General features: G+C 43.6%; 1 protein-coding gene across 2 annotated transcripts in view; it reads left to right on the forward strand.

Moving 5' to 3' along the window:
• The first annotated feature begins 1,333 nt into the window (after positions 1 to 1,333).
• Adamts3 (ADAM metallopeptidase with thrombospondin type 1, motif 3) overlaps positions 1,334 to 24,788 on the forward strand; it is a 206,639-nt gene continuing 183,184 nt past the window's right edge. For both annotated transcript variants that reach the window (NM_001394709.1, NM_001394710.1), the window contains exons 1-3: positions 1,334 to 1,889; positions 3,119 to 3,146; positions 22,599 to 23,005. In NM_001394709.1, coding sequence (NP_001381638.1) covers positions 1,821 to 1,889; positions 3,119 to 3,146; positions 22,599 to 23,005 — 504 coding nt within the window. In that variant the 5' untranslated portion in view covers positions 1,334 to 1,820. The remainder of the gene's footprint in view (positions 1,890 to 3,118; positions 3,147 to 22,598; positions 23,006 to 24,788) is intronic.

Raw genomic sequence — 24,788 nt, forward strand, 5'->3', positions numbered from 1 at the left:
TGGTCACATTTTTTTTAAAGTTACGCAAGGCTGAGGCTTCTTTGCTGTAATGGATAGGGAATTCATCCCTAGACCTCAAGTCCAGGACAGCCCACAATGCTGTAGGCTGGAGTTGAAGGGGAAAGTCAATTTAGAGGTGTTTCAGTCCTGAGGGTCTAATCCTATTTCTAAGCAATAATTAACTAATTAACCTAATACACCGTGTTGCTAGATGAGGGCACTTCCCATACGTTCCTGCAAATGTCCTTCTTACAGGATTTTGACAGGACAGCCAACACAGCAATGAACGCAGTGTGATGTATAAACCAGAGTACGGCCTTTCTTTTAGCTCTCTAGGAATAAACAGTTTATGAAATCGTATAGCAAAATTAACTACACCTTGATAGAATTGGCCCGGCAACCCGAATCCACTTTGCTATCTCCAGGTGAAGTCTTGAAAATTCCACCTTAATATGAGCCCCCTTACTCTGGTCTGATCCTGGGTGAGGGTGCTCTTCGTGGACAGAAGAACTCCCTCCTCGCCCACTCCCTCCCCAGCCAAGACCACCGTGGTCTACCCCTGTGAGGTAGGTCTGGGATTCCAGCAACCCCCAGGTCGCCGTCCTTTCGTCCCAGAAAACTGCAAACCGCAGAAGCCACTAGATAACTTAATCTGGGTGTAAGCAAGAGACCCTGAGGCCTGTGTACTCTAGTGATAAACGGAAACATCCGGTTGAGTCAAGAAAGGGAACGCGGTATCTTTGAAAACTAATATAAACGAATAAAGCATAAACAAGAGCTCTGCTGAGAGAGCCCCCCCGCGCCCCCCGCGCGCCCATGCAAGCGTGGGAGGGGATGAGTGTCTGGAGGGTAAAATCCCCCAGGTCCTTGGGTCCTTGGGCTTCTCTTTGGAGACTTTCCCTCTGCCTGGGTGGGTGGGGGGTGGGGTAAGGATGAGAAAGGCTGGAGGAGGTGATTTCCTCCAGCCCAGGTCTGGTGAGCGGACCCTCCCCCTCCCTCCTCTAGTCCTGCTGGGAGGCGCGTCTGGGACCCTCCCCGCCCCTCGTCCCATCACGGAGACCAAGGGGATGCGGGGTCCAGGCGGCGCTTTCGTAGCCCCCGGGACAGTGCGAGTCCTGACCCTGCGCCGGGGGCGCTGGCCCCGCGTGACGTGGGCGCGCGGCGGGAGGGGCCGCCCGGAGGAGGGAGGGGGTGACTCGGTCGCCTTATTAGCGCCCGGCGGGTCGCAGGCAGAGAGCAGACGGCCGGGGCCCGCGAGCAACCGGAGCGGGCGAGCGGCCCACTCCTCCCTCCTCCTAGGCGGCCGCCTCCTCCCCTCGTCCTCCCGCCCCCACTGCGTGTGCGGCGGAGGATCCAGGGCTCGCGCTGCCTCTTTCTCCCGCTCGCTGGGCTCCGGCTCCCACTTCTCCCCGCCGCTGCGCTCCTGGGACCCGAGCCATCTCGGTGCTTAGCCTCGGCGGCCCACGGTGCTCCGAGAGCCTCGCAAAAGCAGCCCCGGGGCAGAGAGTGGGACGCCCCGGTTCCTTCCCCGACTCGGGTCAGCCTCTGCCCGGCTCGCGGCACCTCTGGCTCCCTCACTGTCGGCTTGGGAGGACAGGGTGAGAAGGTGAAGTGGAAAGGACCGACAGGGCACGGGGCCAGGCGCACAGCTCGCGTTGCCTTTTCATTGAGCAAAGCCCAAGATCCTTTTTTAAAAAGCTCTGCACGCCCCCCACCCCTTCTTCCATTTTCTTTGCGCTTTTTAAAGGAAACTTATTTTGGGGTGCTTTACGCTGGGGTAGCTGCTTTGCCCAGTAGTTGCGAAGTGCACTCGACTCGTGATGGTGTTCCTGTCACTTTGGTTGATAGCAGCCTCTCTGGTAGAGGTTAGGACATCAGCTGATGGACAAGTAAGTGGAAAATAATAATAAAAAACTCAGACCCAACCTTTTCCCGACAGAGTTCCTCCCCTCCATCCCTTTCACTCTCCCTTCCTCCCTTGCCATCCTTCTGGGGCATCTTCTGCGTTCCGAGGAGGCGCATGGAGGGTCGGGCGCTGCGCGGGGCTGGGGCCTGGGGTCTCACTGCACCGGAGTTTGGACAGCCCTCCCCGGAGAGCCCGAGCTCATCACACTTGGGGATTCCTTAGCCCGCGGCGACCAGAAACGGTCCAGGTGTGAGACTGGAGCCAGATCTCATCCTAGCGGGCCACCAGGCTGTACCCCACTTTTCGCGAGGGCGCTCCGGGCGCTCTGGCGAGAAGTTAGGGTCGCGGATCCAGGAGCCCACAGGCTTTTCCTCCTCCTGACTCCCTGCTCCTGCGGGTAGCCAGGGACAAGAGGTTTCAAGAAGTCCCCAGGCAAGACCCGGAGCTACCCAGCAGACACGTGTCCTGGGAGGACCGGGGCTGGGCTGCAGTTTGACAGTTGGGGAGGGCCTGGGACGTTTCCTGCCCTCGCCTTTTCCGCGGGCTGCCGGAGCTGGAGGCGTCTGCCGCCTCTTCCCCTCCCCCTCCGCACAACTCCTCCTCTTTTTAAAGCTAAATTGAGTGCAGCTCTGGTGCCTTTCGGCCCTGCCCCCACCCCGTGGAGACTCAAGGTGAAGCTGATGTTCTCAGAAGAGCCCTTGAAGGGGGCTCAGCCTGGGAAGCCTTTTGTAGTAAATCACACCCACACTGGAGCTGTGGGCTCTCAGTGCATGGTTTTCCAGTGAGTTTTTGTAGCCTCTCCAGTTTGCTTAGTCTGACCACCGGGCTTTAAGAGTGGAGCATTCCTCTAGTTGATCCTTAGGATTCAGGCCGCTTCTCACCTGGTGAAATGTAGACTTTTTTCCCCCTTCCTAAAGCGTATTAGAGTTTTCTGAAGAGGCCACTGAGGGTCACTATTTTACTCGCTTCACAGATACTAAAATTAAAGCTGGCCAACAAGTCCCTTTCTCATATAGTCATAGAATTGGCTCACGCTCCTGTCACAAGAGCCTTCTAGGAACTAAGGGTCAGCCTTCAGGCAGCAATTCCAGTCTCTGGGTCTCCTGATTAGCCAGTTCCCAAAAAGCACTGATGGGAGAAATAACCGCACAGCTTGATAAGATGAAACCCAGTAACCGTTTCTTTTTCTTACTCCCCACCCCTCCTTTCCAGGCTGGTGCTGAAGAAATGGTACAAATAGGTAAGCCTCCTTCTCAAATGTCACTCTTATCCTAGCTGTGAGCTGAGAACAAAAGTAAGCCAAGCAAAAGAATTGTTTTCGAAAGTTTTCTAATTAGTGGTTAAAATAATGGATGGTCTGGAATCACTTCTACTCTTATGCTTTCCGTGGGTGGGTCCTGTGTTCCTCAGGCTAAATTATAGAGGTGTCAATAACCCCCCTAGTAGTTCCACTTCTTGAGCATTAATTTATTACTGATTTGGTGCAAGCTGCTGGTATGCACTGGGAATGTTATAGTGGGCTTGGAACACCAGAGATGTGTAAAGTTAGGCTGTCAACTTGTGTAACATAAGGAGAAACAAATTTAGTTATAACTGAGGACAGTTGTCAGAGTTCTCGGAGGAAGGGGAAAAGGATGAAAACTCACATTTGTTTGTGTTGTTTGTTTGTTTTCCCTTAAGTTTGCTTTGTCTACTCTCTTGGGTGAGTTTCTTTTTTTATTCCGCGTGCTTGAAAATAATCATCTTTGGATGCACAAGATACTATTAAGGCCTTTTGCACCTGGTGCTGTGTGTGTGTGTGTGTGTGTGGGGGGGGCTATTCACTACTCCTATCTTACAAGTGAGGAGACTGAAGTTCAGAGTACTGTTATAGCAAGTCACTCCAAAGATTACAATCATCTCTTGACGTTTTTCATAATATATAGAGTTTGTTTTGGAAATGCTCATCTTGGAAAGCCAGGATATAATCAACATTCTTATAATCCACATGTAAACATTATTTTATGTGTATGGGGTGTTCTGCCCGCCTATGTCTGTTTATACATGTACAGTGCCCAAGGAGGCCAGAAGAGGGCGTCAGATCCCCTGGGACTAGAGGTAGAGATGGTTGTTAGCCACCACTGTACCATTCATTCACTGGGTACTGTGAGTTGAGCTTAGGTATGATACTTCTCAATTGCTATGAAGAGACACCAAGATTCAAGGGAACTTAGAGAAGAAAGAGTTTTATTTGGGGCTTACAGTTTCAGAGGGTTAGAGTCCAATATCATCACGGTCAGAACATGGCATCAGGCAGACAGGCAGGCATGATGCTGGAGCAATAGCTGAGAGCTCACGTCCTGAGATACAACCACAAGGAAGGGATAGATTAACTTGGAATGACATGAGTCTTTTGAAACAAAAGCCCACCCTAAAAAAAGTCCCCTCCCCTCAAAAAGCCCATCACCGGATCCTTCCCAGACAGTTCCACCAACTAGGAACAGAGAGAAGTAAGCAGATGAGCTTAGGGGGGACATTCTCACTCAAACCACCATACCATCTACAATAACACACTTTATTTAAATTAGTTTAAAAGATAATTTTGGTTTTGGATTCCTCACTATGAATTTTGCATTTTTGAAGTGACAGTATGAAATAGTTAAGGCTGGCTGGGAACTCAGTAAGTGGGCAAGGATGCCTTTTCTTATCCCAGTGCTGGGATGAGAGGTATGTGCTATCGCATCAGGCTGTAACGTTCTGGTTGTTGTTTTATTTATATTTTAAAGAGAAAAGTTATCTCTACCACTGCAAACTTGGTTACACTTACTAAATTCCAGGTTGAGCACTGTATCATCTGCTTCTCACAGTTTTGGAATGGGGTGGGTGTGCCTGATACAGAGTTGAAGGAAAGGAAGCTTGAGAAACTTTGTTACAGCTACAGCTGCCTGCCGCAGTGTGCACAGTGAGATCCACACATGTTAACTAATGGGTGCAACCAACCTCCAGGTCCAAAGCTTTGTACAAATGCCCTTCAACTTAGGGCGAGATGACGTTTCACAGACAGACCCATCATAAATTGGAAATATTCGGAGTCAAAAATGCCTTTAATAACCCCCAGCTTAGGGAATGTGATAGCTGCTGGGCGTGGCTGTTGATGGGTGATGCTGTCCATAACTGGTGCATCTGGATACTACTGCTCAGTGTGCGAGAGGGTTAATTCTCTTCGTGCCGTTCTGAGAAGGATCCAAATCCAAAATCTTGTACTTTCTCTCGAGTCCATTCCACTTTTTTAACACCATGGAGCTGTGAACCATTTATGCATGCAGCTTGCAGCAGGAGTGTGTGAACATCTCCTTACTCAGGGCTCTAGTGCTGGGGAGGCTCCTCCCCATGTTTGGAATTTAAGTGGCAAGAGCAGAACAGAAGGGAGGATGGTGGCTGAGAGTGCACTGCAAACTGTCTTAAGAAGACACATTAGTTTTGTGGTGATTGACTGCACTCAGCCATCTGCCTTATCTTTTTTAAGGATCGGAAAAAAAAAGTCTCCAAGCAAATATGAAAAAGAACAGTCTTAGTTTTAATTACTTATCCCACCAGACACTATTTCAATATGCAAGGAAAAGGATGTTCTTAAGAGGACCCATTCTTCCAACACATTTGATCCGCACGATAAAACGTGTTGCCCCGATGAAGTTTATCGAAGAGAATCAGGATGCTCTCCTGTAAGAGGCCCAGGATTGACTTGGGTCCAGACCTTTGATTGGTATCAATTACTTGAGTAGCTCTTTCTGCAGCAAAGAAAACAGTACAGGTGTGCTTTAAACTTTGGCTCAGGGGAGATGAGTCAGCAGCCTGGCAGGGGTGCTCTTGGCTGCTCCTAGGTTGTATTTCTGGAGGTTTATAGTGTTTGTCTTCCTACCTCTGTTCTGTGAGGTTCCTCTTTGCTTCTGCCATTTTATTTACCACACTCTAGTTTAATGAAAGAAACAGCAGCAGCGACAGTGACATGAAGGATTTTGACCCCCTCGTCTTGTGCTAACGGAGTAGAGTCTTCATTTACAGTCAGTGAACTGACTCTGTGGGAGTGTTAGGAGTGCTCCGTTTCAGAAATCCTTACCCACAATAGTAAATTCTTTGCTGTCTCCACTTCAAAAGGGACTTACAGATTTGGTAAAATATACTTCTATGCATATGCCTTTTTCTCTCAGTAGCCATTCACTTGAAAGGAGGGTGTATGCAACAGCCTAGAGATGCTGTTCGCTTAGTGACGCACTAGGAAACACTAGTCCCGTCTGTAAAATTTATCTTATGTATTTATTATTTATTTATATATTTATTATTTATGTCTGTTGCATTACAAGTTGGCGAGAGGAATTCCATAGCTCTGAATGGTTTCCGAGTATGTTTCAGGAAGAGGGAAACGTAATTTAGCAATAAGCCGCAAGCTGTGGGGAAACTAAGTTTGAAAGGAATGAAAGTCGCATATGCTTGCAGGACAGTGCGTATCCACTCTCCAGCTTGATGCTTCTCCTGCGGTGTATACTAATGCACATGGATCAATAAGTGGAACGTTGCCAACAACCCTGTGGCTTCTCTCCTGCCACCTTCCTGATTCTCATCCATCATTTAAATGTAACCACACCCCTGATTTTATAACAGGGTTAGATTAATTTTGCCTGGCATTTCTTTTTATAAATGAAATCACACCGTATGATACTCTAGTATCATATGGCCCAGGATGCCAATTTAAAAAAAAAATCCCATATTGACATGTGTTAGCCCACTAGAGTAGGAGAAGGATTCTATTCAGGTAGAGAGGAGGCAGTTTCTAGTAGAGGCAGTGGCAGGTTAGAATACATTAGGTTTCTCAACTGTGTAGTGTCTCATGGTTGATATGGCTTCTCTCTTAGCCAGTGGGGGAATATACAATCTTGGTATGAGGGGAGGTTTGACTCATTCTAGAGAAAATGGGGAAACAGATTTTGAACTTGGTTCTCTTTTGGGACCTCTTTGTTAAGAGAGAAACTCCCTACCCCTTTGCCCAACCTGTGCATGTTGAAGTGCATTTGGGGATGTATGGCCATGTGTGATTCGTGAGCTCACAGGCATGTTTCTGTGTCTCTTGTGGAACCCTTTCTTGTCTGACTCAGCACATGGTCTTCGTGGGATTCGAGGGAGTAATTGTGGGCATCTGGCTGGCTGGCTTAATTGGGTTAGGAGGCTTGTTCCGTGACACACCAGGGTTAGGAAACAATTATAGTTGTGTGGAAATTGGAAAAATTGAAAAAAAGAATCCCTAGTCTCTTTGTTTTGAAACCGTCCCCTGTGTCGCTTGGGGAGGGATCACGGTATTGGATTAAGCTGTTTTTCCTCAACAACCCTGGTTGGAACCAGGGCGTGTTTATTTTTCTCTACTGTACTTCTAGTCTTCAGTTGCAACATCCATGGCATTTCATCCTTCAGGACGTAGCTTAACTCTGTCCTCTCAGATGCTTAGTTTACTAAGAAATAATCTGTCATCATTGGGATGTAACTATATCTATCTTTATGTATAGTTTTCAGAGTCCAGGGGGAGTCCCTTAGCTAAAGGTTAACATGGAATGTGGAGGCCTTGTCACTGCTTACGTCACGAAAGCAAAGACTCTCGCTCTAAGGTGGTTGTGTCTTAAAGCCATGCTTGGTACCTCAGAGATCTGTTACCCGGTGTCTCAGGCAGGGCCATTATTCCATTAAGATCTATGTTCTGGATTTCCTTAAATAAATGCTTTTGTTCTGTGCCTTTCTTCAGGTTTAGTGAGTCCCCAAGAAAATGGTGACTATGACAATGGCCACCAGATAATCATTCAGTGTTTTGGAGGCATCTTGTGACTACTTTCATACCACAAAGCACAGGGACCTTGGCTCGTTCATTCTGCATGCTCTCCTGCCCATGCTTAAGAATTCTATGTGCAGCCTTGGAAGGTCTACTTAGGTTTTCCCCGTGGCCTGCTTGGAATCATTGCCTGATTTGCCTATTCCCCCTTGTAACTGAAGGTTGCTGTTGCCGTTGAGCTGAAATTTTTCTTGTCTATGCTTCTGCCGTTCTCTTGTTACTGTCTCAAATCATCCTCTAGTGCCCAGAAATGTTAAGAAAACCCTCAAGGTCACCCCTGCCTCAGGATGACGAGCTTTAAACATTCTTTGCTTTCGAGAAGCCAACTCAGACTGCCTTGGAAATCCATTAGGGACGATTCCAAATGGCCTGGTAAAATTCTGAGCGGTTCAGAGATGAAGAATTCGGTTCTATCACTTGGACTGTCTACAGGGATCGCTTCCACAGAACTCATTCTTTTGGAAAGAGGCTTGCTGCTAGAGGTGGAGATTCTCCTCAGGAATCCTGTAATGGAATAGAGATCAACTTTGATTCCTCAACTTATCCAAGTTATTCCGAAACTCCACTGGTGCCTCTCCCTGCAAGCTGTCGTTCTCTATTCTGCGGACAGATATGTTACATGTGTGCGCCGTGGCTGCCTTCTTTATGGTTTCTGTGTTCGCTGGAACTCTCTGATAATCACCCAGGGCCTCGACTCAGCAAAGTTTTTATGCCCTGCTCTTTTCATTCCAGTCTTTTAGATTCAACTCCAAAATCTGAAAGCATAAATCTTACAGTTTTAAGCCTTTTGGACAAGGAGTGGTTAACCTGTGCACGCAAAGTATAGTTGGTATGAAGTCTAGTTGGAATAACTGGTGTGATAATAGGTGTTTGTATGAAGAAACACTGGATGAGGAGACTTGTTTCTGCTGTCCATTCCATCCCAGACTTCTTGCAAAAGTCACTGTATCCCATCATAATTGTCCACAACTTGATAATTCCTTTTTCAGAGTGTCTACTTTCCTATAGTAATGAATGTGGCCATGTGGTGTTATATAGGTCATTACCTGCATGTCAAATGACTCCTTAGAAAGAAAGTCTTAGAGGCACACTTCATCTATTTTGACAAGTGGCTTTTGGGGAAAAAAAGTATGGAATCAACCCCTTGCAATTTAGGAGTTAATTGGCTTTTTAGAAAATTTACTAAAGAGTTCATTTTGGCTTTGTTTCGATATTAGAATACATTTGAAATAGTTAAGGGTCCCTGAGAGGGGCGAGGTGTTTACCATTTTTTGTTGTTGCAAGGATCCCACACACACGAACCAATCTCTAAGCATGTTTTTAGCATTTTATTGCCACTTCGGGAAGATCTACAGATTGACTGGAGAGAAGAGCCAAAATAAAACTCAAGACTTAACGTCCTCAAAATGGATAGCAAAGCCAGGGGCGGGAGAGGGGCGTTCCTAGCACCAGAAATCTCCCTTCGTCCCACATGTGATTGACCCATCTTAATTTCCTGGGTAACTGTGCCTGGGCTTGCTGACTAACTGTAATCCCTAAAACAGATTTTGTGGTAAAAATGTCATCCTCTTGTTTATAAAAATGATTGCCACAAATTCAGCATGATAAATCTGTGTGGACTTTAGACAGATTGCAAGCAGCTTGAAACAAATATAACCTGCTCTTGAATTGACTGTAAAACAAAAAAAATTTTTTTGAAACCGGAAGAAGAGCAAATAAAAACTTAAAAAAAAAAGGAAGTTCCTTAACCCCGTTGACTGGACCCATGAATATAAACAAAAGCAATCATTCAAATTATTAATGATGTGACTTGGAATTCCTTTACAGGTAAAAACCTCTCTTTTACATGCAAAGTCTACTCTTAGGGCTCACTGGTATCCTGTAATCTTCACATTATCAAGTAGTCAGGGAAGAAGCTGACAGTATCACACTTTCCCAAGTGTCACTGTCCTGTGTACAACTTGGCCATATCTTGCCACTTCTTACTTTCTAAAAGTGTGATACTTTTATGAGGATTCCTAAAATTCTGCCTCCTGGTAAGCAAGTCGAACCAGTGGCTGTTAGGATCAGGATGTCTTAGATGTGTACTTAGAAAACCATTTTTTTAAAGTTTTATTAATATGCAAAAACAACATGCCAATGTCCTAATAAAAACCCACATATGCATTTACTTAAAGGGGTGTTTCATTCTATTTCCCACATTTAGGTCTGCTGCCCAACATGCATTTTCTGGAGCTTCAGCTTGCTCTGTAATGGCCCTGTAACCCATCCAGCTACTTAGCAACCATATGATGTTTATTTAAAGATCTTTGAGATCTCCAATTTCACATGGTATCTTCATACTTACTTCTCAGTGCAGGGTGGCTGAAGCCACTGAAGTCCAGCAGCAAAGGGAGCGGAGGAAGGAACAATGATAAAATGTTCTTGCAACCGCATTTTTTCCTAGCCGTACTTGTGGTACGAGAGGAATCTTCCTTAACAGAAAGTCTCGTGACCGGAAGTGTTCAGATTTGAGCTTTGGGGTGCACACTCTTTGTATAGACTCACTTGCTGACTGTCCCTAACCCAAACACCTCAAATCTGAAAGTTTATATGATTGTGAAACTTCTGAGTGTCCTGCTTGTTAGTTCTCTGTGAACTTGTGGACTGTGAGCATGTCAGATTTGGAATCTATTCACCTTAGCCTGCCTCAGTTCTTTCACCCTCCTACTTATTGGAATTCCTTTCCACTCATTTCATTGAAAATTCATTTAGCAGACCCAGGTATTTTAGATAAAGTGATAGGAATCTGATTCTCATAGGTTTAAAGAGCAAATAAACCCAGATCAATTTGATAATCAAATTCTGAAGCTAGAGTTCGAATTCTGCCTGTAACCTCTTCTCCACCCCCACTTCCTGCAGCTTCTTCCCCAATCCTGGTCCTCTCTTCCTTCCCCACCCCCTGTCTCTTTCTACTTTCCCACTCTGAACTGTCTTTTTTTTTCCCTTATCAGGATTAGCTCACTGTCCCCAAGTCTTGGTAAAAATTTGTCATCACGACCTCTTGGTGACCTGCCCACATTTTATCTAAGAGGTAGACATCTCTGCCTAGACAGTGTCAGTACATTTGCGATCATGACCTGACTGCATCATAACCTAATCTTGGAAATGGTGCCTGTGGTGGATTAGTGCCCCCTCCCCCAATTACCTTCATCTGAACCCCTGGAGCCTGTGTCTGTAGAAAAGGAAGATAGAGTTGGTAGGGTAGACGTAGGTTGCTAATCAAGTGACCTTAAAATAGATTATCCGGGATTATCTGGGTGGCCGGCTTTGTAAGTAAGGAAGGCAAAGGAGTGCTGGAGAAATGACTGCACAAGAAGGACTCTGTCTGACCGTGGTTTTGCAGATGGAGACCGGGTCATTAACCAGGTGGATTTACAGATGGGGATGATGTCATAAGCCAGGTGCTCTTGAAGCTGAGGAAGGCCAGCGCCAACAGCTTAGCCATTTAAACATTTGAGGTGTTTGGGTTAGGGATAGTCAGCAAGGTAAGTCTTCACAAATAGTGTAGCACCCCAAAGCCCAAATCTGAACGTATCTGGTTGCTGCACCTTAGCCTAGCATGATACAGCTTAGTCCTTTGATAACTCCTGCCGGCTATCACTAAATTTCCACCAGTCCATCATATAAGAAATAGAAAACTCATAGCTTTTTGCCACCCACAAGCCAAGCAATGTCAGATTTTGAAAATTTCATTGCCATAAAGAAAGTTTCAAGGAAGACCCTTCAGAATTCTTGCTGTGCTTTTAGCACTATTTTCCCTGCTTTAACCCTTGCAAACAGATTTTGAAGCTTACAGATTTAAATTCTAGACCCAGTATTAATCATTAAAAGCGCTACTGCCCATCTCACAACAGTAAGAACTGTGAGGACTATTGTATTTATCCGATATACCTTTCAGGCTAACAGTTTCTCATAGTGACAGCCAGCCAGGGTTTCTTCAGAATCTAAGCTAGGAAGGTTAACACTTTGGTATTTGTTCCTCATTTACAAAAACAAATCTCCTCATCTTGTTAGCCTGTTACTCTTTGGCTATTTGAAGATGTATCCCAGAAAAATACTTGGCTGCTTCTCCTCAAAGCATGTATTTCCTTTTCCTACCCGATGATTTAACATTCCTGAATACTGAAGAATGTGCTGTTCTCTCCTGAGTGACTTTATAGATCTTACACATTGTGCAGTTGCAACAAATATTTATTAAAAGTCAGATTTAAGAAAAAAAAAAAGAGAAGGATCTCTAAGCTCACAGTTCTTTATTCATTTTTAATGAGTGCACCCCCCCCCCACTGCCTTTTCATCTTCCCAATAGCTTTATGAAAAATCTCCAGCTATGGAGATAGATGTGTAGGTAGAAGAAAAGACCCTCTGAGAGTAGTCTGTCTAATGACGATAAGAACCCATGGGGATAAATGGAGAGCTAAGAAGGGGCGGGGCATTGGCTGTATTCAGTGTGCTCATAATTGCTCTGGAGAGATGTGTTCCTTTCTCCGTAAGTGTTTACAGCCTTGCTAAGCCTTTCGGCATTTGGTGTCCTCTTTAATGTCGACTCTTCACCCTGTTTGCCTCTTTGCTCCAACAGTTGGCTGCTGTCGCTTGTGGTGATGAAAGTTATTCCCTTACCCAGGGCTCAGGATTTGGGGGTGTTGTTGATTGAGACGCTTCCTCAGCTGATCTCAGAAATGCTGGGCCGATTTCCCTCTTGAGGCCAGCTTACCGTGTTTCTGCGAATTTGTACCCGATAAAGGAAATTGTCTGTGTGAGCTACGTCTCCGTAGTGCAGCGATCAGCAGTTCTTGGGAAAGAATCCCAGGTCCCTAGGTGGGGTCATGGGGCAAGAATTGCTTCAGCTTGTCTGGATTTTAGGTCCTCTGTCATCCTCGGTTTATGGTCCTTCTAGCCACACCAGACATTCCAGGCTGGAGTGGGAGTAGGGAAGAGGCGCTGGGGGATAGAGGGGACTTCCTCTCCTCGACGATAAGTCATTTTTCATGTGTTTGAGTTGTGCTAAGTGGAGCAGGTTCTTCCTTTAGCGTTGTGGTTCCCATTGGACACATTTCCCTCGGAGTGCCTTCATCTTCACAATTTGTTTGCAAGACGGCAAAGCAGTCGTCAGTGTGGAGCCCAAACCTAAATGCAGGCCTGTCTGACTCCAGGCCTTTAGTCCTCAGGCACCACACCCAGGTCTCTTCCTTGCTTGGGGAAGGAAGGACACCAACATTTAGTCTCCATTGTCTCTCTACTCCCTGTGCCTGGGGAAACCTTGACTGGTGATAGAACACCTAAGCATGTCTGGGATATTGGGGATTTACACTGCATCTCTGCGATGTGAGCTTTATTGTGTACTGGGGACATTTGGTATCCTTTATGAGACATTGGTGTATCGCTCTATAACATACTTAGAACATACAACTATCTCATTTTCTCTGTTGTAACACCTGTAGCTCAATGTATAAGGAAAATAAGATGATCCCAGAGCATAATCACTGTGTCTGTGTCATACTGGGTATCTTGAGCAGCCCCACCTGGAACGTACACTCCCAAGAAACTACTGTCCCCTAAAAAGCCATCTTTCTCTTCTTTCCCACTCTCTCAGAGTGGTCATTAAACACAGTTAATGTACTATAACTTGCCCTTAACATTTTGGAAAGAAAATGGCACAAACATGTAATCGGACACCTCTCATACTGGTGGCTTTGATTTGCGTCACATGATTTAATAGTGAGAGCTGTGGAAGCTTACACAAGGACGTTTGTCCCTTATGCACTGGTTTCCTGGAAAGAGTGGGGTTCCAAGCGAGCCTTGGGACCCATCTGGATTCACCTACTTGGTCTTTTCCCTGGTAGCCCATCAGAGTGGACTGTGAGGGCCGGGCAGGTGAGCCAGGCCTACTGGGCTAACAGGCAGGGTGCTGAGAACACACACCAGAGGGCCTTCAATGCCCAGCTTAGGTTTTGATTTAGATTAAGTTGTTTTAGCTCCAGGTTTCTGGTGTGTTTAGGGGAGCATTTGGTTAGCAGTTTAGGGGTCTAACATGAATAAAGATATCAATGTTATAAATTTGGAAATGATAGCAAACTATTTGGAGAGGACAGCATGGTAAAATTGGTAATTCGTTAGTGTTGTTAATGTAGAGCTGGGGGTTGAACTCAGGCTAGGTACCTCAGCTAATATATGTATGTATGGATTACTCGGATGTAGTAGATACTGTTCTATTGATGGGGTAATTTCATTTTTATTATGACTCCCATTTTTATGGTGAGTTGACATAGAGGGTCTTAGATTACTAACATCATTAAAGGAGTGATACAGACCTGGGGCTTCTGGACAGTGACTTGGACAGTATTTTTGGTATAATTTACGTAAAAATATTCAGCAAAAACTTGTACTGTGGGGAATTTGGGCTTGGTACTTGCAGTATTATGCTCCAAGGTAATGAGAACTTAGACATGACTAGAAGAAAAGAAAGGGCAGTTTTTGAGGAAAATCAGTAGGGTTTGACCATGACCATAATGGGAAAAATCTGATATGATACAACTTCCTGACACTGATTTATGACCATCAGCAAACCGTGAGCAGAAATGGTGACGTCAAAGGGGCAAGCCGAAGGTTCAGTTTTATTTAGATAAGTTAAAGATTCTCAGCAGGAAGCTGATCCATTTCAGTTCCAGTGTGAATGACTGGCTGTTTTCTTTGAAAATATTTTGCCTTGATGGCTTATTGTGTGTACAGTGTCACGCTAAATCACAGATGTCTGTAAAAGGGTTTAAAACCTCAGAAATGTTTTAAGCTTTGGAAGTATTAAGAAAAATCTACTATTTTCGACATTCGAACAGAAAGTCAAATAATTCTAAATAAAGGCTGAGGGCTCCTATTTGAAAGACCCAGGACTGTAAATGTTTTGTGTTTCATGATTTTGGAAGATTTACATCTGCAAAATGAGATAGCTTAGGGATGAGACCCAACACAAAACATGGAATTCTTGTATGCTTCATATATGCTCCATACATCCTATAGCTTAAGGACAATTTCGTACATTTTATTGTGCCAGCATTATGACTGTGGCTTGTCACATGAGGTTAAGTTGACATCTTATGGAGCATTAAGTTTCAGATTTTTTAGAGCATTTTGGGTCCGTTTTCCCATGGGTTTTGACGTTGGAGTGCATAGCCTCTGTATGGAAAGAGGATGTTGCTTTTTTGATGTAGTTGGTGTGCAATGATTAAATCTGACTACAGATTTACGTATATCTATCGAACATGTACCTGCAAAGGGAGTTATTTAATACAGTACAAATGGAAAGATGAATATGAAGGAGGAGAAATGGAGATTAAAGGATGAAGGAGGAGGGTATGGACAGAGTACATGTACAAAAGTTATGAACTCGGTACTTTGTGTAACTAACATATTCTAATAAGGAGCTTTATTTAAAAAAAAGAAGAATTTAGATATGAGAGAACTTCCTCTCCTCCTACAATCTTGCATTGCAATCAGGCTTCCAAAGAAGGTATGGATGGACACTGTTAGGGGCAGTTTGAGTTCCGAGACAATGCTTGCACAGACACTCGCCCTCTTGACTGCCTAGTCTCTGAGCATGCTGAGAAATAGAAACAGCAAAGATGTTCTTCGCAAAAGAGGCTGTGTGGAAGCCCAGTCTCACAGTGACAGACAGGTTGTATCATCAAGTCCCGTCCTGGTGTGTCAGGTTGAGCCTGGATTGCCCCTAGTCAAGCAGAAGAGGGTGTGTTATCCTTAGAAGACTTATCCTCAGAAAGGATGATGAGAGAGAGGTGCAAACCTCTTCCACTTTCCAGCTTCATAGCTGCATGCATCATTCTCCTTCACCAGTGAAGGGGAAGGGTTAGAGGTGGAGAGATACCTGTGACCCTCTGAGGACGCACACTCTCGTGAAAAGTAGTCTTTAGCTAATGGCCATCTACATGTAACTTATGGAAAGAATAACCAAATCTACCCAAGATGCTTAGCGTGTAGAAAGAGATAGGACAAGGGCCTAATGGGTTTTTAATGAAAAAGTAGTTTTTTTTCGACTGGTGTAGTGTGGGAACTGATTTCTTCCTGCTGAAGAGGAGAGGTTCCGCGTCTGCCTTCCCGGAGGTCTGTTTTAATAATCTTGTCTATTATTTATTCTTGGTGGTTTAAGCTGAAAGGCGTGAATGCAGTGAGACAATTGATTTATAAGTCAGTAGGATCCGGGAGAAACATATATATGTTTTGCAGACAGAATTCTGGCTCTAGGTCCGGGTCAGCCTTCATGGTTTGTCCTCCTTGATGGCTTCATGCTAACATTATGGTTTAGGAGAGGAATGTATGCTACTTTTAGACACTCCGTAGATTCAGAGTGCTCTCATTCATTTCTCTATTCATAAAACACTATTGGCTCACCTTGGGTTCTGTAGTGAAGAGAGCAGATATATTTCTTGCTCCCATGAAGCTCATGTGCAAGTAGAGAGAAAAAGTCCGTAAATAAATATTTATAATAAGATTTCTAAGCTTTCAAAGGTTAACAGAATTGGTAGGGAAAGGAAAAGGATCAGAGTGGAAACTGTAACAGATGTGGGGCATTGATTGAAGTGGTTGTTGTCAAGTATGGGGACAGATAGTTCATCCACGGTACTGAGAGAGAGATGGGCGACACACACACACACACACACACACACACACACACACACACACACACGTGTGTCAGGCTGCTGTGGGAAGATCTCTGCACCTGCTCGATCCTGTGGTCCTGAGTAATAGTGGGCTTATCTAATAGTAAGACTTCATGGTGGTTCAAGCACTCCATACTTGCTAAAGTTAAGGCCCACAGAAACTTCATAGCTAATGCTCTCCGCATTCGGCCATCACCTTTGACAACTGTATATATATATTTTTTTGCCCCTTTCATTCTGATTACAGATTCTCCTCCCAGGTCCTCCCCACCTCTGCTCCCGTCCCAATCTATATAATTAGAAAACAGGCATCTAAATAATAATAATAATAATAATAATAATAATAATAATAATAATGTCCAGTAAGATTAAAAAAAACAAACAAACAAATCACAACAAGACAAAACAACCAAATAAGAAAAAGAGCTAAAGAAAAAATATGTAGGTGCAGAGACACACACACACTTGCACACACAAGAGGTCCATACAAAATAAAACTGGACCTGTAAGGTTGAACGAAATGCCCTGATATAACATTGTGAGACAAAGACTCCCCAAAGAAAGATACTGTTGTTTGTTTTGTGTTCACCATCTACTGATGGACCTGGGCCCTACTCTGTTTAAAGGAAATAGTTAATTTGCTTTATATCCTGACCACAATTTTCCCTGCGTCCTCTCCTATCAGCTCTCCCCCTCACCTCTCCCTCACTTGCCTTCCCTTTTTCTTCAGAAAACGGGAGGGTGAGGCCCACTCTTAGGAGTGGTTCGTTTTCCAGTACTAATTTTTCATTTGCAAGTGGGTATCAGTTGGAGAAAGCTTTTGGGTTACAGACGGGGTGTTTGTCCACTTCTCTGTGCTCCCAGACCCCATCTGGTCCAGCCCCATGCTGGGCCTATGATGCTATGATAGTCTCTGTGAGTTAATATGCGTGACAGCCCCGATGTGTCAAAGCCTCGTTTTCTTGGTGTCCTCCATCCTCTCTGGCGTTTACATTCTTTCTGTTTCCTTTCCTTCAGAGTTCCCTGAGCCCCGAAGGGAGGGGTTTGATGGACATATCTCTTTTAGGGATCACTGTTCCAAGGTCTCTCACTCTGTGCAGTAGTCTGGTTCTTGTATGTTCCTGCCCACTGTAGATAGACGCTTCTCTGTGGCTTGCTGAGCAAGGCACTAATCTATGAGTATAGCTGAATATGTTAGGAGTTATTTTATTGCTGTGTTCCTTTTAACCTTAGTATTTGGTTTTCTTCTAGGTCCCTGGGCTTTCTAATCTCAGGTTCTTGGCCACCCAAGCAGTGTTGGTTATGGGTTCCATCTTATGGGCGGGCCTTAAGTGAAATCAGATATTGATTGGCTATGCCCACAGACTGTGCTACCGTGGAACCAATGAATAGCGCAGAAAGATCCCTCTTTGCTAGCATGGAGAGTACCTAGTACCACGTAAGGATGAAGGCTCTACGTAGGTGCCAGCTGTTCGACTCCATGATCACCGAGTTGTGTCGGTATTGTCTTCAGCAATAGGGCGTTACCGTCAGTTTATGGAGAGCCACTAGTGGCCTTGGTTATTTGGGGGATTCCGTGGCAGTCCCTTTGGCCAACAACTCAATTAGTTCTAATTCAGTCCCTGCATTGGAAGCTTTATTTGGAAATTTCATTTAGATCACCTTTATATATGTTCATATTGTAGAAATCTTCAGGGTTAGGTTTCCATATGACCCCTCAAATGGCCCTTTTAGTGCCCCTCCTAGTATTCCTTCCCTTGCCCCATATCCCCTTCTCCCCCTTGTTTGTTCTTCTTATTCCAGTCCACTCCCTTATCCATCTATTACTATCTTTGCTTTTTTCCCCCTGCTGTGGAGATCCGTCTTGCACCCCTAGTCCCTTATTCTCCACCTAACCGTGTGGATTATAGCTTGCTTGTCAGTGACTTAACCGCTAATATGATACAGATAAATACACACCATGTTTGTCTTACTAGGTCTGAGTTACGTCATTCAGGATGATTTTTTTCTACTTCTATTCATTTACCTATGAATGTCTTTAATTTTTTTTAAATGGCTGAGTAATATTCCACTGTGTGAATGTTCATTTTTAGCCATTCATCCTGTGTCAGACATCTTGGTTGTCTCCAACTTCTGGCTATTATGAACAGAGAAGCAATGGATGTCATTGAGCAAGTGTCTCTGTCATAGGATGAAGCATCCTTTGGGTATATTCTCTAGAGTGTTATTGCTGGACCTTGAGGTAGATCTAGCCCTAGCCTCTGGAGGAACCACAACACCGATTTCTATAGTGACTGTACAAGTTTACATTCCCACCAGCAATGGCTGAGTGTCTCTCTTTCCCCCATGTTCTCCAGCAGGAGCTGTCATTTATTTTATTGATCTTGACCATTGTGATCGGTATAATATAAATTCTCAAAATAGTTTTGATTTGCATTTTCCTGATGACTAAGGATGTTAAACCTTTATCTGTTTTGTGGTCATTGAGTTTCCTCTTTTGTGAATTCTTTGTTTAGCTCTGTACCCTTATTTTTAAATCGAGTTAATTGTTTTCTTGATGTCCACTTGTTTTTAGTTCTTTTGAAAATTTATTTTGGATATTAGCCATTTATTTGATGTGTAGTTGGTAAAAAAAACAACAACAAACTTTTCCCATTCTGTAGTATGCTACTTTATCTGAATGGGGGTGTGTTTTGCCATAGAGAAGCTTTTCAGTTTCATAAGGTCTTATTTATGAATTGTTTTTAGTGCTTCTGTTATTGGTATTCTCTTCGGAAAGTGTTTCCCTGTGCCAAGCTATTTCCCCTTTTTTATTCTATCATACATAGTGCCTTATGTTGAGGTCTTTGATTCACTTGGATTTGACTTTTGTGCAGAGTGATAAGTGTGGTTCTATTTGCATTCTTCTTCATGAAACAATCCAGTTTAGCCAGCACCGTTTGTTGAAGATTCAGTCTACTTTCTAGTATGTATTTCTGTCTTCTTTATAAAAAAACAAATCCCATCTTCATATGTCTGTGCATTTATTTTGAGGTCATCTATTCTATTTTGTTGATGAGGAAGTTATATATTTTTATTTTTACAATTAGATATGGCATTTTATTAATTAGTAAGTAATTATATTTATGGTCTTAGTGGCTAGTATTCATGGAGTCTCTGGTTGTCATCATGTGAACTTCTTGACAAACATATGATGTTGAACTACGGCCAATGTCTAGTTGATAACCAAGGAGACAATGTATGGATAATGAGGACCTTGACCAAGGTGATAGTTGATTAAGCTTATTGGTGTCTTACATAGTTCATTTCTGACCACACAGAGAACTGCTCTGTAGAAGCTGGGTCTGTCAAGCACATGCTTTTAAAATCCAATAAGTGAATATTGGACAAAATTTGATTTTTTATGTAATTATACTCCGGGATCGACATGCTTTTTGTAGTTTGAGTTACTAGCCACTTTCCCCATCTCTCCTTCTCAAAGTAGAATTGATAACCTTTTACAGAAGCAACCGAAGATGTGTTGTATGCTGACTTTCCTCTTTAGTTCAGATCTTAAGTTAGAAACTGACAGCAAAACGCTCCATCTGCACCCAAGTGGATGAGAATGTGGAGTTTGCTTTCAGAGCCCAAGTGGTCAGAGCTGAGATTTTTTCCTCGCCTCAGAGCAGGCTTAGCTTCCTCATCTACGGACCATGCATTCCTATTCACAATTCACAGAGCAAAGCAGTTTGCCAATAAATAGCAGACAGCTGGGGAGTTCTGTAGTGAGCTCCGGGTGTGAGGGGTTATTGAGTTCACCTTTTCCCTACTAACCTTCATCCCCAAGGGAAAAATGACTGATTCGGGGCTTCATTTCAGAAATGATTCTTAAGTGTACATTTAAAAATGATTTATTATTTAGCATCAGGAAAGCGGTTTTTCTGTAGCATCTTTCTTTTAAATAAAAATTCAGAACACACTGTCTGAACTGTCTCACAGGTCTGGGATGTATGGCTTACTCTGTGCGTGTGTGTGTGTGTGTGTGTGTGTGTGTGTGTGTGTGTGTGTGTGTTGCTTACCTTATCCTCTTGGGTGTGGAGGAGACTTCTTGCATTCGTTTTCTCCAGTCTCTTAATCCAGGCAGCAGTATGTTGTCTAGACTTCCTTGTGTGAATTCCATTCAGGGGAGATGGGAAATCCATACATTAAATTTAAGCATTGTTCACTCCTTCTCTGGAAGCAGTAAACTGAGGGTTGGAGACAGAGTTCTAACAGATTACTGGTGTAGGGGAGATGCTCGTGGGTCCTGAGTAGAACTAGAAGTCAGTATGACTACCATCATAAACAAAGAGTCGTTTGGTTACCAAAAAACTAACACACACTGGAGAAATCCATCCAGCTGTGGGGTCTGATATATAAAAGACCTTATATTAGGTTATTGTATATTGATGTTGAGAGTGTCAAGTGAATAAAGGGTGGCCTGTTGTCATATGGACCTTCCTTGGGGTGTGTCTTCTCAGGTCTCATTCATGGGCTTGATTTGTACCTGTTTGTGAACAATTCCTCCTCACCCTGCCCCCATCACTCTGCCCCTGTAACTCTAGTGTTCATTCTTTATATTGCCAGCCCCGTTCTCAACCAGAATTCATGGAAGCATTCGCTGTGGGTTTGGTTGTAAGGGAGGCCAGCGTCATGTTCACGTCAGAGATGTGCTGCTGAGCTCTCCAGGTCAGAGCCAGCCTTCACTTTGCTATGCAGAGTTTTCACTGTTCCTCTGAACCATGATACTTGCAGACGTATTACTTGCTTCATGTGCATAACCAAGCCTGGTATTGTGTTTAAACACATTGGTCAATGTAGGTGGCATTGCATTGGCATAGACAGGGAAACTTTCCAAGTTACAACATGTGTCATTCATCCTTTGTGACCTTCCCCTTGAGGACACAGTGATTTTCAAGACATTTATGTGCACACATTATTGGTTCATTATGGATCACAGGTTCTAAATACTTTAATGGATGCCAAAGATTCAATTTCTATAGATAATCATTATTTGCGATTCAGTTAGTTTTGTCAGGCAACATGACCACATTCCTGGATTGGTTTTGGGTGAGGATTCTGAAAGTGGGGAGTCTTTAAATTCATGCTCACAGGTTCTCCTTTCTGTGCTTGTTTTTTTCGCATGTTCATTTCCCCCTCGTTTCTTTCCACAGTATCTACTGTCATTTTATTTTCCCTAAGTCCATAGAGTCAAATAACCTCCAGGAGATAGTCTTGACTGGAAGATATGATTTAGTATGTAAATGGATACCTATGTTAAAAGGTCGGTTCCAAATACATATGCTAATAAACACCTGTTCCTTGGAAAGAATACAGTATAAAATGATAATACTATACTCTCCTGTCTCTGCATGTCAATTTTTAGATTGTTGGTTTCTTCTTTTTTGATTTTTCTTTTAGTTTTTGTTTGTTTTGTTTTTGCTTTGTTTTGTTTTTTTTTTTTTTAATCAGGATTAACTATTGTGGCACAGTACCATAGCATAACAGAGAAAAAAAAAGAGTATAGGTTTTGGAGTATAATTTGATTTGTATCTAAGCTCCCCAGTTGCTGACTTTGGAATCAGGTCCTTCCTGAATCTGAGTTTCCTATCAGTGGTATATGATTTTCGGGGATTTAGGTTAGAAGAGGAACCATCAATTATAATGTTAAAATTATGTGTAAATCCAAAGTTTGTGTTAGAAGGAGTAAAGGAAGATACTGAATGTGACAGAGACTCTAGGTATCTACAAGGGAAAAAATAAAATCATGAAATTTTAAATGACAGCCTCTTTGTTAAAATTTCTTATGGGAATCCTGGGTTATTTTAGGCATATGTCCTAATTTTAAATGAATCAGATACAGTTTGTAGAACCATGTTCATGATCTCAAATATAGTAACAAAGTATATATGTTCATGATCTAATACATTTTAAAAATAATAATTAGATTTCCGAAGTGCATTTGAGAGAAGATTTTAGTTATCAAAAAGTACTATATGTGCTCTAGTTCAAGGAAGGATTTCATTGCAAAGCATGGCTTAGCTTTGTGAGGTAGGGCTTCATGCTGTGTTCTCCAACTGTCTAATGTCTTATAATTCTCTTTTTACCCCCACAGATTTACCAACCAAGAGATACAGAGAGTATGAGCTGGTGACACCAGTTAGCACAAATCTAAAAGGACACTATCTTTCCCATATTCTTTCTGCAAATCACAAAAAGAGGTCACCTAGGGACGTGTCATCCAACTCAGAGCAATTGTTCTTCAACGTCACGGCATTTGGGAGAGATTTTCATCTTCGACTAAGGCCAAACACTCACTTCATAGCTCCTGGGGCTGTGGTGGAATGGCATGAGACAGCTCCAAGGCCTGGGAACACCACTGACCCAAGAAACAGCCGTCCACACAGAAGTTCTTCAGAAGGAGGCTGGAGATCAGAGCCTTTGCAGACTAGCTGTGCGTATGTTGGTGACATCATGGATGTTCCAGGAACCTCTGTTGCCATTAGCAACTGTGATGGTCTGGTAAGACTCATTTCCTTTCCTCTGTGAACATGGAAGTGTGCAGGTGTTGGCATTTGATTTTTTCTTTAGCATTGCAAGGTAGAGGTGGAAAGAAACCTCAACTCACAGGCAGAGTGATGGGTTTGGCAGGACTCCTCTGCTCTGTAACTGTTATAGCTTACATATACTGCCTTGCGAATCTTACAGTGCTCTGGGTTTCCCGAGCCTTGTAATTGCAGGAGCTTGGTCCCATTTGGAGGACATGACTAGACAAAAGTGACTAATAATTCTTGACAAAGAACAATGTTGTTCTTGCTACGCCATTCTATCTCTAGGTTAGAAGCCCTGAGATGTCCAGCTGCAGAATTGTCACCATTCTCTGTCATGTTCCAGAAAATTGCTGCTACAGTAGACAACACTTCCCATATTACCCAACCAACTCGGGTCATAGCTCTCATCAGGACCTTTTCAAGCTTTCTCTAAGATGTTGGTGTCCCCTACAGTTGCTCTGCCTGTAGGTAGCATACCCAGCCTTTGATAGCCTTTGCCATGAGGTGTTGCTTCACCTTGCTTTCAGCTCTGGAGTGAGTTCATGGGTGGGAGTCATGATGATGCCAGGTATTTTACACCGAGGCAGGAAGATGATGTTGCTGGAAACCCTAAATGACAATTTATTTTCTCCACAGAGTCCTGCCTTGTACTCTATCACACCATTAAACGACTCCTGTGAATAGCGATGGCTTGTACTGGTTTTTATGGTCTGTAATTTACCAAAACCCGGGGATGTTTGATATAATCTTTATGTCATGAGTTTTGCCATAGAAAGACATGACATTTTTCCAGACTTACTAATACACAGTTGCCCTGTTAATTCTCCTGATTTGTCACCAGAGGGAACTGGTTGGGAGTGGAGAAACAGAGAAGTGAATTGCTTTTCGGGGTTACTGGAGGTCAGTGATTTCCTTCTGGGTTGCTTTGAAGATCAAGGGAGATTACCAAGTGCTAAGGTTTTCCACATTAAGAAAAATTTTACTTCTAACTTCTGATGAAAGGACTAGGGTTTATCTAGTAAAAATAGCAAGTAAAAAGACAAACTCAGGCAAGGTCTGGCTGAAAAACCTAAGGGGAGATGTTCTGTCTCTCCTTCCTTCTTATCCTTAGATCTTTCCTTTGTTCCCTATTACCAAGTTCCCTGAGGATCAGAGCAGGAGAGCCTTGACAGAATATCAGGGGGTCTTAGCAGTTAACATTAACAACTGAACAATGACAGATGAATGGATACCTTGCTCTAAAATATTAGGTAGCCACATCTGGTGAATATCAGAGATATTTTATCCTCGTTGGATCTTTGGGAAGACCAAATGAACTCTGTGGGCCATTGCCAACTTCTAACAAAAACATCCTCAGGACTCTGCTTTGGGATTTGGTCCCTTCAAAAACATGCTATGCTTGCTTCAGTAAGTCTGGTAGCAAAGGCACTTTTTAACCAGGTCTGTTTTGGAAAGAGTAAGACAGGCTGCATGTGATTGAGAACATTTGGGAATTGTAGATTCAGCTCAGTCTGGTAAGTGAAATGTTTGGCACTATAAATAGGCACGATCGTGGAACCACTTGCAGGGTACTTAGAGAAGCCAGTTGTAGAGAGCTGACCTTTAAAACGCTCATGGTGGACATCTGCTTCTGGGAGCTGAAGCTGCTGTCTGTGGGCCAGTGTCCTCTTGCTTTTCATTCTGCAGAGATAGATATCTGCCCATGGAAGTGGGTGTGTACCACTGATGGATGGGGCAGAGAGCAGGACAAGGCC

The sequence above is a fragment of the Rattus norvegicus genome, chromosome 14 (assembly GCF_036323735.1).
Source record: "Rattus norvegicus strain BN/NHsdMcwi chromosome 14, GRCr8, whole genome shotgun sequence".
Classification (NCBI taxonomy): Eukaryota; Metazoa; Chordata; class Mammalia; order Rodentia; family Muridae; genus Rattus; species Rattus norvegicus.